Raw genomic sequence first — 15,145 nt, forward strand, 5'->3', positions numbered from 1 at the left:
CTCTGACCAGAGTCGCCCTAACAGGCACACGAGACACATAAATGTCTCCAAGGGCCTCTGGCTCATATAGAGACACAGAATCTTTACAGATTTTGAGAGTTAGTGCCTCAGTGGAATGCACATAGGTCCCCCGGGACCCACTGACCTGCTTTGGTTAGTTTCAGAGCCCTTTGTCTGCAGACAGAACCCAGGACGAGTCCCACCCAACTGTGAATGCTTGTAGGTCAGTCATGCTCAAGGTCTGTGCATTTTCTCCAGGACTGTGTGTGTCACACAGGTCAGTGAACGGAGGGCCTTCACAGAGGGAACCTTGGGGCTGGAGGTGGGGGCTCAGCCCTGGTGGCCGCCACAGCCCCCGTGAAAGGAAGAGCAGACAAGAACCACTCATCTGTCATGGTTAGCCACACATCCTGTGGGTGCAGGTGAAGCCAGTGGGGGGTGTGTAGGGGGTGGGCACAGGGAGTAGAGATGTGCATGGTGTTAAGTGAGATGGCATTGGGAAGTTATTTTGTCACTTGTGTTAACATGTGGTGAGTTTATTTTTAATGAATAAATATTAAACATCTTCAGTTTTAATTTCAAATATGGTAAATGCTGGTAGATGTCATCCACATAGAGCTCTTTGGGGTAATGAATCATGTTTAAGGGTATAGCGGGACCATGGCCCTGGAGGGGCTGCTGGCCTCAGCAGTGCAGGAGGGAGGGCCTGGAGGGTCCCAGGAGGATCCCGGGAGGGAGCACACTGACCAGAGAGCTGGCTCAGCACAGCCTGAGAGCAGGTGTTGTTTAAAGATGGTTCTTTCCTTCTGAAAGAAAGGTGAGGGCTTCTGTGCAGTCCCCGTAGCTGAAGACTATCTCCCCTTGCTTGTACTGAACTTTTTAGTGTGATATTAGGTCAGAAGAGTCATGTTTGTCAGATAATACATAAGGTTCTAGGTGCTTTTGTCCTGTTCAGACCAAAAGAAATAAAGATCCAGAGCAAATGTAAAAACAAGCTATAAAAATCTTAAAAGAAAAATATTTTGAGAATATTGGAGAGAAGACCTTCCTAATCAGTGAGAAGTTTTGAAGCCATAAAGTAAAAAGATTGAAACAATATTTGATGGCATAAAAATTTATATTATCTATAAACCCACAGAAAAGTTTCAAGAAGTGACAGACCAGGAGAAAATATTTGTAACACGTGTAGCAGATAAGATGTATAGCCATAATATGTAAAGACTGCTTACAAATGAGAAAGCTGCAAATAAAGTGATATGAACTAATATGAAGAAAAATACAAATTACCAATAATCATAGGGAAAGATCACAATCACTGGTAACCAGGGAAATACAAATGACAACAAGATACATGTTTTTGCCGCCCCCCCCCTCAAATTAGTACAAATGGAAAGGGCCCAGCATCCGGGGCCACGAGGCAGGAGATTCCCTTCCCTCTCCCTGACAAGAGCAAGTGTACAAGGTCGTGTCAGTGTGTGGAATCTCTGCTTAGGGATGCTCACAAGTGTGGGTCACACACAATCTTTTTGATCATGGTAGAAAAAAGAAATCCAACCACATAAAGAGCAGTCACTTAGAGAATGCAAGGTCCAGTGTTTCGTGTTTAGGAACTGGGGAATGAGGTCTTGTTTAAAGATGTTTGTGATATATTGAGTGGAAAAAAAGAACAATATATTTGTACAGCGATTCCATTCATTGAAAAGAAGAAAGCCCTCATTCAAGAGGTAAAAGACAGATACACACAATGGCTGAATTGTTCCCTGGATGACGTGGGCATTGCGGTCAGAGTTGCCGGCTTGTGCAGGGGAACTTGTATATTATACACTGTTTCCATATATGTTCTTTACATTTTAAAGAAGACTTCATTATTTTTTGTCAGTCTCTGTCCCTCAGGGGTGAAGGGGGGTCAAGGGTGGGGTGGAGGATGGTGTCACAGGATGGGACTCGTGGGTTCAGGAAGACCCTCCTTCTAACCCCACAGGACGACGCAGGGCTGGCCCTGGGCTCCGCTCGCCACAGAAGCACTGGCACCCATGCCCCCCCACACACTGCTGGTGAATGCACGGGTGGGGAGTGTGCGGTTCAGACAGGCTTCTGTAACAGCGCAGTGGGAACCCAGTGGAGATGCGTCCTGTCCTTTCTCTGGGTGGTGCCTCTTCCCTCCAGGGTGCTGCGCGGCCATGGGGAGATGCTTTGGGAATCATAGTTTCAACCTCTAGGGGCGGGGGGTCTGGCAGGGACCAGGCCCTGAGCCTCTCATGTCCCAGGAGATGGAACCCAGGGGCTGCCTGCCCTGGGGAAGGTCCCCGAGTGGCGGGTGCCTGTCCTGTGTGACATGGGTCTGTCTCAGGACAGAACCTGTCTAAGCAGCTGGGGCCTTCCTCCTTCACCTGTTAGCCACATGGCGATACCCTCACTCAGGCAGCAGGCCCGGGGAAGTTTCTGTCCCTGGCAGGTCTGGGAGTGGGTGGCCCCATGCCCGACTGACGGCTCTCCTCTTCGTCACAGCGGAGCTGGAGTTCGCCCAGGTGGTGGTGGTGGTGGTGGTGGTCACAGTGATGGTCGTGGTCGTCTTCTGCCTGCTGAACCACTACAGAGCATCCACCCGGTCCTTCATCCACCGCCCAGGGCAGGGCCAGAGGCAGGAAGACAGGCCGCAGCTGGTAAGTGTGGGCTGGCTCTGGGTCTCCCTGGGGGTGAGGCGGGGCTGGGAGCACAGGCACAGGATGGCACTGGGCTCAGCTAATAAATCCGCCGCACAAAATGCCCAGGTCAGGGTGCGATGGTCAGTGATGCATCCTGTGTCCCCGCCTGCACCGTGAGACGGCAGCTCAGCAGGGCAGGGCTGTGAGGGTGCCAGCCACCAGGGCATGAGGGCCGGCGGGTTGTGTGGGCTTCAGGTCTGTTGTCCCTGTGAGTGGAGCTGAGGTTTCTCCAGTGTCCTGTGTCCCTGGCAGCCAGAGCCTGGGAAAGAGTGGGACTGCTGGGTGCTGCCCCCAGACCCACAGGGACAGTGTAGATGCCTCCAGACCCACAGGGACAGGGGCCTGCAGGTCAGCCCTGAGGGAGGCCTCTCCCCCACCTTCCCTTGCCCTCCACATCCCCTTCCTGCCACGTTTCCTCCCTGAGTCCCCGTGCCGGGCAGGTGTGTCCCAGGGCTTGGATTTCTCTTCTGATCAAACCAGGGAGGTGTGAATACTGCTCCCAGAGGTTTCACAAACTCATGATGCATGTTTACACAGTGACCAGAAACCGTTCAGCCCAGGCCAGAGCTCTGTTTCATGTCTAGTCAGGACACGGACACAGATGGGATCCCGCAGTGCTGGGGGTCGCTTCCCAGGAACGTGTCCCCCACCTGGCGTTCCTTCTTCCCCCTAATTACCGCCTCTTCCCTTAGGGCTCCTGAGAAGTGCTGCCTCCCTTCACGTGGCTCTGGGAGAACAGTGTGACCTGCTCACAGTCAGGGTCCCACCAGGGACAATCTGTGACTGTCACAGTGCGGGGACGCTGCTGTAGTGATGCTCTGAGCCTGAGCGCCTCCCTTCCACCCCGCCCCGTCCTCCTAGGGGCCCTTCGGTAGTCGCACTGATGCTGTTACACACGGGGACGACAGCAGTGACGAGAGCCTTTGCTTGCAGTTCCCCAAGCTCGGAGTGTCCACAGGGAACCTGCCTTATCAGAGGGTCTTGGTGTGGGCTCTGCCTGCCTTCATTCCCTGGATCATTGAGTGGACGTGGGCCTGGTACCCACCAGTCAAAGAAACATCACAGCGATCCCCAGCCTTCCCCCATCAGCAGTGCTGTGGCTATCTTGGTGGTATTTTCTGTCTTGGGGGAGGCTGGGGGTCTCCAGAGGCCATTTGTGTGTGGGGATGGGTGCACAGCAGGAGGCTAAAAACTGTAGGAGGGTGTGGGGTGAGGCAGCTTCAAGGTGCCCTTCTGGGTGCCCCAACATCTTGCCCCCCTCCCCACAAGGGGCCTAGAGGGGCTGTACTCCCCATGGCCTCGTGTGGTTTGTGCTTCTTTGGAGGTGGCCAGGGTTTGGAGGTGCGGTGTCTGCTGTCTGCATCCTAGAAGCCACCGTGCCTGCTGTTGGCAGGTGGTGGGTGTGGTGCGCCCCCTGCCGGCCTTCCCATGTGTGAGCATCCAGGGCTCTGAGCCAGTGCGTTGCTGGGACTCACACTTCTCTGGGCCTTTTGGCCTACTTGTTCTGGAACCGTGTGTGGTCTCCACAACCATGTTAGTAAAGAGTGTGTTTATTTTAAAGTGGTGTGAGAAGGGCTGAGCATCTAATTTATCAGCTTCTAGGAAGTTTGGTTTAACACTATTGGTTAATGTTATTTTTATATATTTCTTGGGGGAAGAGTTGATAGTCACGGTGGAACAATGAAGCCCATTAGTCGGCTTTTGTTTTTGAGGAGAGGCTGAACATGTAGATGTTCTGATGTGGTTGAGGAAACTTGACTCCCTTTCTGCACTAATGGGCTTTACCTTTATCCAGAAGGGAAAGGCAAGCTGGGGCCTCAGTAGCTGTGACAGCCCGGGTGCTCACAGAGAGCCCTCTGGGAAAAGGTGGGTTGGATCAGTGGCCCCTTTGGGCCCAGCTTGCTCAGTTTTGGAGGGTTTGCTTTGTGCAGTCATAGCCCTTTCCTCATGTGGCCCCTTGCTGCCCCCAAGGCCTGTGGAAGGACACATTTCTTTGCCAAGAGAGGGACAGATAAAGGATGTTTTGGCAAGACTAGTGAGCCTGCATCACCACAGTGTCCCTGAAATGCCATTCCAGGGTGCCAGGGCAGTAGGAGGGACCAGTGCTAAGTTTGGTGGAAGCAGCCATTTCTGGATGAAAATGAAAAAGAGATATCCGTCAATTGGCTGCAGTTAAGTTACAAGAAAAGGAAATGCTTCAGTAGTGGTAGCAACAGTAAGTGGGTTTGTGATAAAAAGCCATGTGTTCTTTCTGAGGGAGTCTGCTCTTAGTATTTAGAACCTTTTTTTTTTTTTTAATTTAGTTCTTTTTGGCTGCGACACTGGATCTTCGTTGCTGTGCACTGGGCTTTCTCTTATGGTGCGTGGGTTTCTCATTGCAGTGGCTTCTCCTGTTGTGAAGCACTGGCTTTAGTTGCTCCAGCTTCAGTAGTTGCAGCTTGTGGGCCCTAGAGGGGCTGATTAGTTGTGGCACATAGGCTTAGTTGCTTCATGGCATTTGGGATTTTCCTGGGCCAGGGATCGAACCCATGTCCCCTGCTTTAGCAGGCAGATTATTATCCGCTGCTCCATCGGGGAATCCCTGTAGAGCCTGGTGTATGTGAGTTTGGAATTTTCTTATTTGTTCTCTGAGGATGGATTTGATTTTTGGTAGCAGCCAAAATCCATTTAGAGTTAAATTTCAAGATGCAGTTGATCAAGTTACTGATAGGATTTTGGTGCAAAGTCAAGTGTGACCATTAGTAAGCCTGATGTTGTTCAGGCTACAAGCTAATGCTGCAGAGAAACGCCAGAAAGGACCCAGGAGGGGGTGGTGGACAGAGGCCTGGTGCCTGTTGTTAAGGCTCTTGTGATAAGGCTATGTTCATATGTTACTTCTGCTCATCTGCTGGTAAAGTTTGCTTTTACTTAGTCCTTAAAAATTGATGTGGTTTGTTCTGGGGAAGAAAAGTGTTCTCTGAATTATCTTGATTCTGAGTGGTCCCTGTTGGGGAGGCTGACCTGGGCATCTAAGGGAGGTGGCTAGGATGGCTCTGCTCCTCCCTTACCAGCTTCACCGCGGGAAGGCATGTGCCCTGAAAAGAGGCTCACAGTGTTTGGCCCTGAGCTCTCTGGTTCCCAGGCTGCTTCCTCTGGAAGCCTGACTGCTCACTGGCCCTGCCCCCAGCCCAGGAGGCGTCATAGTCCTCCTCTTGGGTTTGGTTTCTTTCTCTAGCTGTTGATTGTTCTGAACAAAAAAGGAGTCCCTTTGTTTTCCTCCCAGGAGAACTTCCTTCATGGTTTGACTTTCCCTTAGGGGATGTGGTCTACATTGAATCAAGTTGGGAGGGAGGTAATCTTGAGAAGTCTGATGATGGGTGCCCAAAGTGAATTAGGGGAAGTGCTGGAGAGGACAGTCACCAGTGCCTAAGCTGTTAGTGTCGCCTGGGTGGAAAAGTCAGTACGACTTAGGACTCTTTCTGGGAAAAGGGAAGGAACAAGAGAAAATGGACTTTTGTTGTTGTTTGGTCGCTAAGTTGTGTCTGACTCTTTGCGGCCCCATGAATGCCACGCCATGCTTCTCTGTTCATCAGTATCTCCCTGAGTTTGCTCAGACTCATGTCCATTGAGTCAGTGATGCCATCCAACCATCTCATCCTCTGTCATCCTTCTTCTCCTGCCCTAGTCTTTCCTAGCATCAGGATCTTTTTTCAGTGAGTCAGCTCTTTGCATCAGATGGCCAAAGTTATTGGAGTTTCAGCTTCAGCATCAGTCCTTCCAATGAATATTCAGGGTTGATTTCCTTTAGGTTTGACTGGTTTGATCTCCTTGCTGTCCAAGGGACTCTCAAGAGTCTTCTCCAGCACCACAGTTCGAAAGCATCAGTTCTTCGGCACTCAGCTTTCTTTATCAGATGGCAAAGGTGTTGCTAAATACCCAAACATCAGTTTTGGCTGTGCTTTTCATCCTGGAACAGGGAGTAAAAAAAAATTTCAAATATTTGAGGCCATTTGAAAGTGAAGAGGAACTAAAAAAAAGCCTCTTGATGAAAGTGAAGCTCAACATTCAGAAAACAATGATCATGGCATGTGGTCCCATCACTTCATGGGAAATAGATGGGAAAACAATGGAAACAGTGTCAGACTTTATTTTTTTGGGCTCCAAAATCACTGCAGATGCTGATTGCAGCCATGAAATTAAAAGACGCTTACTCCTTGGAAGGAAAGTTATGACCAACTTAGATAGTATATTAAAAAGCAGAGACATTACTTTGCCAACAAAGGTCCGTCTAGTCAAGGCTATGGTTTTTCCCGTGGTCATGTATGGATGTGAGAGTTGGACTGTGAAGAAAGCTGATCGCCGAAGAATTGATGCTTTTGGACTGTAGTGCTGGAGAAGACTCTTGAGAGTCCCTTGGACTGCAAGGAGATCCAACCAGTCCATTCTAAAGGAGATCAGTCCTGGTTGTTCATTGGAAGGACTGATGCCAAAGCTGAAACTGCAATACTTTGGCCACCTCATGCGACGAGTTGACTCACTGGAAAAGACTCTGATGCTGGGAGGGATTGGGGGTGGGAGGAGAAGGGGACGACAGAGGATGAGATGGCTGGATGGCATCACTGACTCGATGGACATGAGTTTGAGTGAACTCCGGGAGTTGGTGATGGACAGGGAGGCCTGGCGTGCTGTGATTCATGGGGTCGCAAAGAGTCGGACACGACTGAGCAACTGAACTGAACTGAACTGAACTGATAATGTTCATTCGCTGTGAGGAACCCTTGGGTAGAAACTGAAATATCCAGCAGTGGTCTAGCTTTATACAAACTGGCTGTGTCACCTCCAGCGAGTCATGTACCCTCCTTGGGCCTCAGTTTCCTCCCATCCAAAATGAGTAAGAATTGGCTCAGATCAGAGATCTTCAGATTGTCTGACCACTTTAACCAAATGTGTAGGAAAGACATACCACTTAAATTGATACCACTTAGACATACCACTTAGCTCTTCAAGAGGCTGCAACTCACACTATGGAAAACACTGTACTGGGTGTTTCCAGTGCCCAAATCTGATGATCCCTGTGGTCCTCTGTATATTGAAAGGAGAGTTTAGCTAAGAGCTACACCAAGAACGTTGGGGGCATGAGGTGGTCTCGTGGTCACTGTGCCTGTGGCCCTACAGCAGCAAGTGGGCTTCTGCCGCAGCTCACAGCACCAGCCTGTGAGTCAAGGTCACAGATGACTCTCTTTCAGTGCTATAAGGATGGTATCCTTTGGGTGGGAAAAAATCTGAGAGATACAGACAAAAAAAGAGTATTAGTACTCTGAGCACTTGTGTATCAACATATTGAATGAAAATAATAACCCAGGTGAAATGGACAGATTCCTAGAAACTCCCTCCTAAGACTGAGTCCTGAAGATAGAGAAAGTATGAATTGATCTATAACAAGTAAGGAGATTGAATCAATAATCAAAGACCTCCCAACAAAGAAATTTCCTAGACTAAATGGCTTAACTGGTGAATTCTACAAAAACATTCAAAGAATTGACACCAGTCCTCAGACTCCTCCCCCCAAATTGAAAAGGATGGAACACTTTCGAACTCATTTTATAGGCCAGCATTGCCCCAGTACCAAAACCAGATAAAGACACAACAGGAAAAGAAACCAATGGCCAACATCCCAAACAGACATCGATGCAAGAATCCTCAATGGCACTAACAAATGAGAATTCAGCAGCATAATAAAAGGGTTATATCACCATGACCAAGTGGGGTTTATTTCTGGAATGCATGGAGGGTTCCACATTATGAAATCAATCTTTGTAATTCACCTCATTAACAGAGTGAAAGGAAAAAAACTACATGATCGTCTCATTGATACAAAAATGTATCTAACATAATTCAACACCCTTTCATAATAAAAACATTCAACAAACTAAGATACAAGGAAACTACCTCAGCATAATAAAGTCATCTATGAAAAGCCCACAGTGAACATCGTACACAACAGTGAATGAATGATAGCTTCCCTGTCAGATCTGGAACAAGGAAAGGATGCATTTGTGCTTTCACCTCTTCTTTCCAACATAGTATTTAAGTTTCAGCTGGAGCAACAAGGCAAGTAAAGAAATGTATCTCAGGAAGAAAGGAAAAAGTAAACTTACCTCTCTTTGTAGATGATATGATATGTAAGAAAACCTTAAGCATTCCAATTAACTAATAAAAACTCCACTAGAACTAATAAGTTCAGCAAAGTTGCAGGACACAAAATCAGCCCCCTAAAATCAGTTGTGTTTGTTTACACTCACAATGAACAGTCCAAAAAGAAATTAAGAAAACAGTTCAGTTTACAGTAACATCAAACAGAATAAAATACTTAGGAGTAAACTTAACCAGGAATATGAAGAGTTTGTAGTGTTGCTGAAAGAGTAAATGGAAAGGGATCTTGGGTTCATGGACTGAAAGATGATATTAAGATGTCAGAACTACCGAGAGCAGTCCACAGTCAGTATGATCCCTGTCAAAATCACAGCCACGTTTTTCTGCAGAGATAGAAAAGCCCATCCTGAAATTCATGAAACTCCCACCCCGCTCATAGCCAAAAGAATATTGAAAAAGAATAACGAAGTTGGAAATTGCATACTTCTTGATTTCAAAAATTACCAGAAAGCAATAAAGACAAACATTTAGACCAACAGGATAGAGTAGAGAGCCTGGAAATAAACTCCTCCACGTATGGTCAGAGGGGCTTCCCTTGTAGCTCAGTCAGTAAAAGAATCCGCCTGCAATGCAGGAGACCCAGGTTCGATTCCTGGGTCCGAAAGATTCCCTGAAGAAGGAAGTTGCAACCCACTCCAGTATTCTTGCCTGGAAAATTCCATGGACAGAGGAACCTGGTGGGCTACAGTCCATGGGGTCACAGATTTGTCAGACATGCCTTAGCGACTCAAGTACCATGTATGGTCAGATGATTTCCAACAAGGGTTCCAAAGACCATACAAGGAGAAAGGACACTCTTAAAAAATAGTGTTGGGAAAACTGGGTGTTCATTGCAAAATAATGACATTGAACCCTTCAGTTCAGTTCAGTTCAGTTGCTCAGTCGTGTCCAACTCCTTGTGACCCCATGAATCACAGCACACCAGGCCTCCCTGTCCATTACCAACTCCCGGAGTTCACTCAAACTCATGTCCATCGAGTCGGTGATGCCATCCAGCCATCTCATTCTCTGTCGTCCCCTTCGCCTCCCGCCCCCAATCCCTCCCAGCATCAGAGTCTTTTTCCAGTGAGTCAACTCTTTGCATGAGGTGGCCAAAGTATTGGAGTTTCAGTTTTAGCATCAGTCCTTCCAATGAACCCTTATCTGCTACCATATACAAAAAGTTAATTCAAAATGTATCAAAACCTAAATGTACAAGTTAAAACTATTAAACTCTTAAAACAATAGGGAAAAAACTTCATGACATTGGATTTGGCAATGGTATCTTGGATCTGACACCAAAAGCACAGGCAACCAAAGAAAAAAAATTGGTAAATTGGACTTCAAAAATTAAAATCTTAAACATCACAGGATACTATCGAGATTGAAAGGCAACTCACAGAATGGGAGAAAATATTTGCAAATCACATATCGATATTCAAAAAATATAAAGAACTTTTATAACAAACAACAAAGTAAGTCAAGGTAATTTTAATTTAGGCAGATTTAAAATAGGCAAAGAACCTGAATAGATATTTCTCCAAGGAAGATAATACAGTTACCCAACAAGCACATGAGAAGAGCTCAGGATCACTAATTGTCATGGTTCATTTTATGTTTCAACCTGACTGAGCTAAGCAGTGCCTGGATAAAGCATTACTTCTGGGTGTGTCTGTCAGAGTCATTCCAGAAGAGATAATCATTCGACTCAGTGGACAGAGTGAAGAAAATCTGCCCTCACCAGTGTGGGTGAGTATCATCCAATCCCTGAGAGCCTGGGTAAAGCAAGAAGGTGGAGGACGGGCAGGTTCTTTCTTCCTCTCTTTTCTTGAGCTGGGATGTTTGGTTTTCTCCTGCCCTTGGACATCAAAGCTCCTGGTTTTGGGGCCTTGGAAATCCATGACATACCATTCGCCCCCCGGTTCTCAGTCCTTCATTATTTGGACTGAATTATACCACTGGCTTTTCTGGTTTTCCATCTTACACATTGCAAATGTGGAACCTCTCTGCCCCCATAACATATGGTCGATGCCTGTAATCAGTCTGTCTCCTGTTTCTCTGGAGACCCCCGACTTAACATACTAACCATATACAGGCCAAAACCAGAGTGAGATGCCACATCACACACACTTGGACTGGTTATCAAGAAACTAGAAGATCAGAATTGGAAAGAAATTGGAACCCTGTGTTTGCTGGTGAGAATGTGAAATGGTACCACCACTATGGGAAACAGTGGTGGTTCCCCCGCCCCTCCACATTAAACATGGAGTTACCACGTGACCCAAAAGTTCTCCTTCATGAAAAGCAGAGATCCAGAGAGAGATTTGTACAACCCCGTTTACAGTAGCATTATTCATGATGGCCCAAAGGTGGACACAACCAAGATACCTATGAGTAACAAAATACAGTATGTCCCAGCAATGGATTATTACTCATCCTTATTATTACTTTCCTTCCTCATTCAGGAAGGAAATGCTGACACTGGCCGCACCATGGGTAAGCCATAAAGCCATTATGCTCAGTGAAATAAGGACAGTATTTTATGATTCCACTTGGATAAGGTCCTTAGAACAGTCAGATTCATAGAGACAGAGGGTAGAGTGCTGGTCACCAGGGCCTTGGGTGGAAGGAATTGGTGTTTAGTGAGTGAGGTGTCTCAGTTTGGGAAGAAGACAAATTCTAGAGATGGATGCGGCAATCAGTGCATGGCAAGTGGATGGACTTAGTGCTGCAGAACCGTATGCTTTCAAATGATTAAAATAGTAAATGTTACATATAACTTCAGTTCAGTTCAGTCGCTCAGTCGTGTCCGACTCTCCACGACCCCATGAATCACAGCACGCCAGGCCTCCCTGTCCATCACCAACTCCCGGAGTACACTCAAACTCATGTCCACAGAGTCGGTGATGCCATCCAGCCATCTCATTCTCCGTCGTCCCCTTCTCCTCCCGCCCCCAACCTTTCCCAGCATCAGAGTCTTTTCCAGTTACCTCAACTTTAAAAAAGACAATTTTGATTTTCCACTCACCAGCCTGAAAAAAGTGCCAGATTTAAAAGGAAAAAATGCAGTCATTGTGTTCTAGATCTGCATTCGGCATATCTGGATCATTGGGATGATAAAGACAATCACTTGGAAGAGCATATGATATTTTAATCTTTAATACAGATGTTTTAGTGTCAGGTTCAACTTATGGGAAAGTTTCCTGCCACTGTGGCTGGAGGAATAAAATACAAAGCAGATTCCTCAAGGGTAAAGGAATCTGAAAACACACATCTTCAGCCTGTGAGATCCAGAGCTGTCCGTCCCTTCTCCACAACATGCAGATTCCCTGGAGCCCCTCGTGGTGGTCCAAGGCCATTGTGGGCCTGGGTCCTGGTGGCCCTGCTCCCTGCAGCACCCATGGGGGTATCTTTAGGTCACCAAGAGGTGCTCTGTGGACACAGCTTGAGTGAACAGTTCTCACAAGCACACAGCTAGAGGAGATGCAGTGCATATGGGCCTGGGTAGTGGTGCTGGCTTGATTTCATTCCTGTTGCTGTAAATTCTGTAAACTGCTAACTTATTTCTCAGCTTACTCCGCCATGGTCAGAGGACCTAGCTCCCTGGGGTGTTTCCTGCAGTCGCTGTGGTAGTGGTGATGCAGACGTGTCCCCAGGGGGAACAGGCTGAGTGGCCAGAGAAGCAGGGGGAGGGGAGGTCTGGAGGGGTAGGGTTGACAGGAGGGACTGTGAGAAGCGGGGCTGAGAAGCACATGGATTTAGAAACAGAGGTTGATGTGAATTTGGTGAAATACAGGACTGTGTGTGTACAGGGCTTGGTGTGGATCTTTTTCAGGCATTTTTCATTTTGCTAATTTCTAGGGAAATAAAACCATTGAGAATGGTTACAGCCATTTTCAGAAAATGCACCACCCTTCTCCTGGGTCCTTCCTCACTTGCTTCATTTGGCGCTGTGAGTTCTGGCCATCAGGCTGTTCCCTGTGCTTTAATCTACTGCTGTTGTCACCAAAAGTAAATTCTGAGTCCTGGAGACAGTGGAGGGTATTCTGTGCTGTTCTCAACGCCTGGGGCTTGGACACCTGGTTAGTCACTCTGTGGCCTGTCGCCATTACATGGTTGTACAGTCAGACCTAAGGATGCCACCTGCTTGCAGTGAGGGGGGCTGTGCTGGACACTGGCCTGCAGGGAGCAAGGAAGGTCACCTTTGCTTTGAAGGTCACCTTCACCTCCTAGGTCTGCCTGTGGTCACTTTCAGGTCACAGGAGGCTATGATGGCAGATCATGTGTGCGTATATTTTTGGAATCCAAAAATGTGGGCACTACGCTCTCTCTGATGCAGTTCTTATCAGTCACATCAGCCCAGCAGACCCTGCTGTAGCCAACAATGAGTTCAGAAGGGATACCACTTGGAAATACTCTGTTGACAAGTTCATGGTCTTAGAAGTGATCCTTCAGTTCAGTTCAGTTCAGTCGCTCAGTCGTGTCTGACTCTTTGCGACCTCATGAATCACAGCACGGCAGGCCTCCCTGTCCATTACCAACTCCCGGAGTTCACTCAAACTCATGTCCATCGAGTCGGTGATGCCATCCAGCCATCTCATTCTCTGTCGTCCCCTTCTCCTCCCGCCCTCAATCCCTCCCAGCATCACAGTCTTTTCTAGTGAGTCAACTCGTCGCATGAGGTGGCCAAGGTATTGGAGTTTCAGCTTTAGCATCAGTCCTTCCAGTGAACACCGAGGACTGATCTCCTTTAGAATGGACTGGTTGGATCTCCTTGCAGTCCAAGGGACTCTCAAGAGTCTTCTCCAGCACCACAGTTCAACAGCATCAATTCTTCGGCAATCAGCTTTCTTCACAGTCCAACTCTCACATCCATACATGACCACGGGAAAAACCATAGCCTTGACTAGACGGACCTTTGTTTGCAAAGTAACTTCTCTGCTTTTTAATATGCTATCTAGGTTGGTCATAACTTTCTGGAGAGGTCTGACAGAATGTGGTCCACTGGAGAAGGGAATGGCAAACCACTTCAGTATTCTTGCCTTGAGAACCCCATGAACAGTATGAAAAGGCAAGATGATAGGATACTGAATGAGGAACTCCCCAGGTCGGTAGGTGCCCAGTATGCTACTGGAGGTCAGTGGAGAAATAAATCCAGAAGGAATGAAGGGATGGAGCCAGAGTGATCCTTAGTCATGCCTATTGTTTGCTTGTCACCTTGTCAGTCTGGCCAAACATTTGTGAAAAAAGATACTACAGCTCAGTCTCAGGTTCCACGTACCTTGTGAATGTTTGTACTGAAGAATCAGTTCATCGGAAGATGCCCAGAGGGCTCTTAGGTTTGGGAAACTAAATTTTCAGTTTGAAAGCCCACTGGTGTGGACGGGCAGTGCTTTCCTTCTGCTGCGATTAACGCAGGGCAGCCCCAGCTCGGAAGGCTTGATACTAGAGTTGCACACACACACGTGTAGATTGAGAGACTCCAGACCTGTCTCAAGGCTACTGTGGGGAGATGTTGTACTTGTGGCCACAGCTTTCCTCGAGGTGCAGATTAAGGGCTGGGGCTTTGTGGTCCTGGGTGTTAAACAGCCTGTGTTCAGTGGAGTGTGTGTGATCCCTTGGCTTTGGGTGCTGATGCGTGAAACTAATTATCTTCCTGTGATGTCCACTCCCTGCTCCCCACCAGGAAGGGCGCCTGTGGCCTTCAGACGGCTCTGAACCTTGGCCCACCTCAGAGGTAAGGGACTGGACACTGGTGAGGTGTGGGTGGCAGGAGAGGAACAGGATTGGTGGGTTGAGTGTGTCAGCACGAAGACTGAGATGTATGCCACTAACCTGGTGTAAGAGGCTGGGGGCGGAGCTTCCCTGTTGGCCCAGTGGAGTGAAGACGTCACCTTCCAGTGCAAGGGGTCTGATCCCCGGCCAGGGAGTTAGGATCCCACATGCCTGGAGGCCAGTGTAACCAAAACATGAAGGTGTTGTAACAGATTCAATAAAGACTTAGTTTGATCCGGAAGGGCCTTTCTAGGTGGTGCAGTGGTAAAGAATTTGCCTGCCAATGCAGGCTTGATCCCTGGGTGGGGAAGATCCCCTCGAGTAGGAAATGCCAACCCACTCCAGTATTCCTTCTGAAAAATTCCATGGACAGAGGAGCCTGCTGGACCATAGTCCATGGGGTTGCAAAGAGTTGGACACGATTGAGCACGCACACACATACAATTGGGAAAATAAGGTTTTTGCCTTTAAGTTAAAAATACGGTATGAGAGAA

General features: G+C 47.8%; 1 protein-coding gene across 1 annotated transcript in view; it reads left to right on the top strand.

Annotated features, from left to right (window-relative positions):
- The window catches only part of LDLRAD4 (low density lipoprotein receptor class A domain containing 4), a 65,280-nt gene that overhangs the window by 43,017 nt on the left and 7,118 nt on the right, over positions 1 to 15,145 (top strand). The window contains 2 exon segments of the mRNA XM_088833368.1: positions 2,509 to 2,663; positions 14,563 to 14,613. Coding sequence (XP_088689494.1) covers positions 2,509 to 2,663; positions 14,563 to 14,613 — 206 coding nt within the window.

This window comes from Moschus berezovskii, chromosome 28, assembly GCF_049115385.1.
Source record: "Moschus berezovskii isolate FMDL1 chromosome 28, NW_MosBer_1.0, whole genome shotgun sequence".
NCBI classification, from domain to species: domain Eukaryota; kingdom Metazoa; phylum Chordata; class Mammalia; order Artiodactyla; family Moschidae; genus Moschus; species Moschus berezovskii.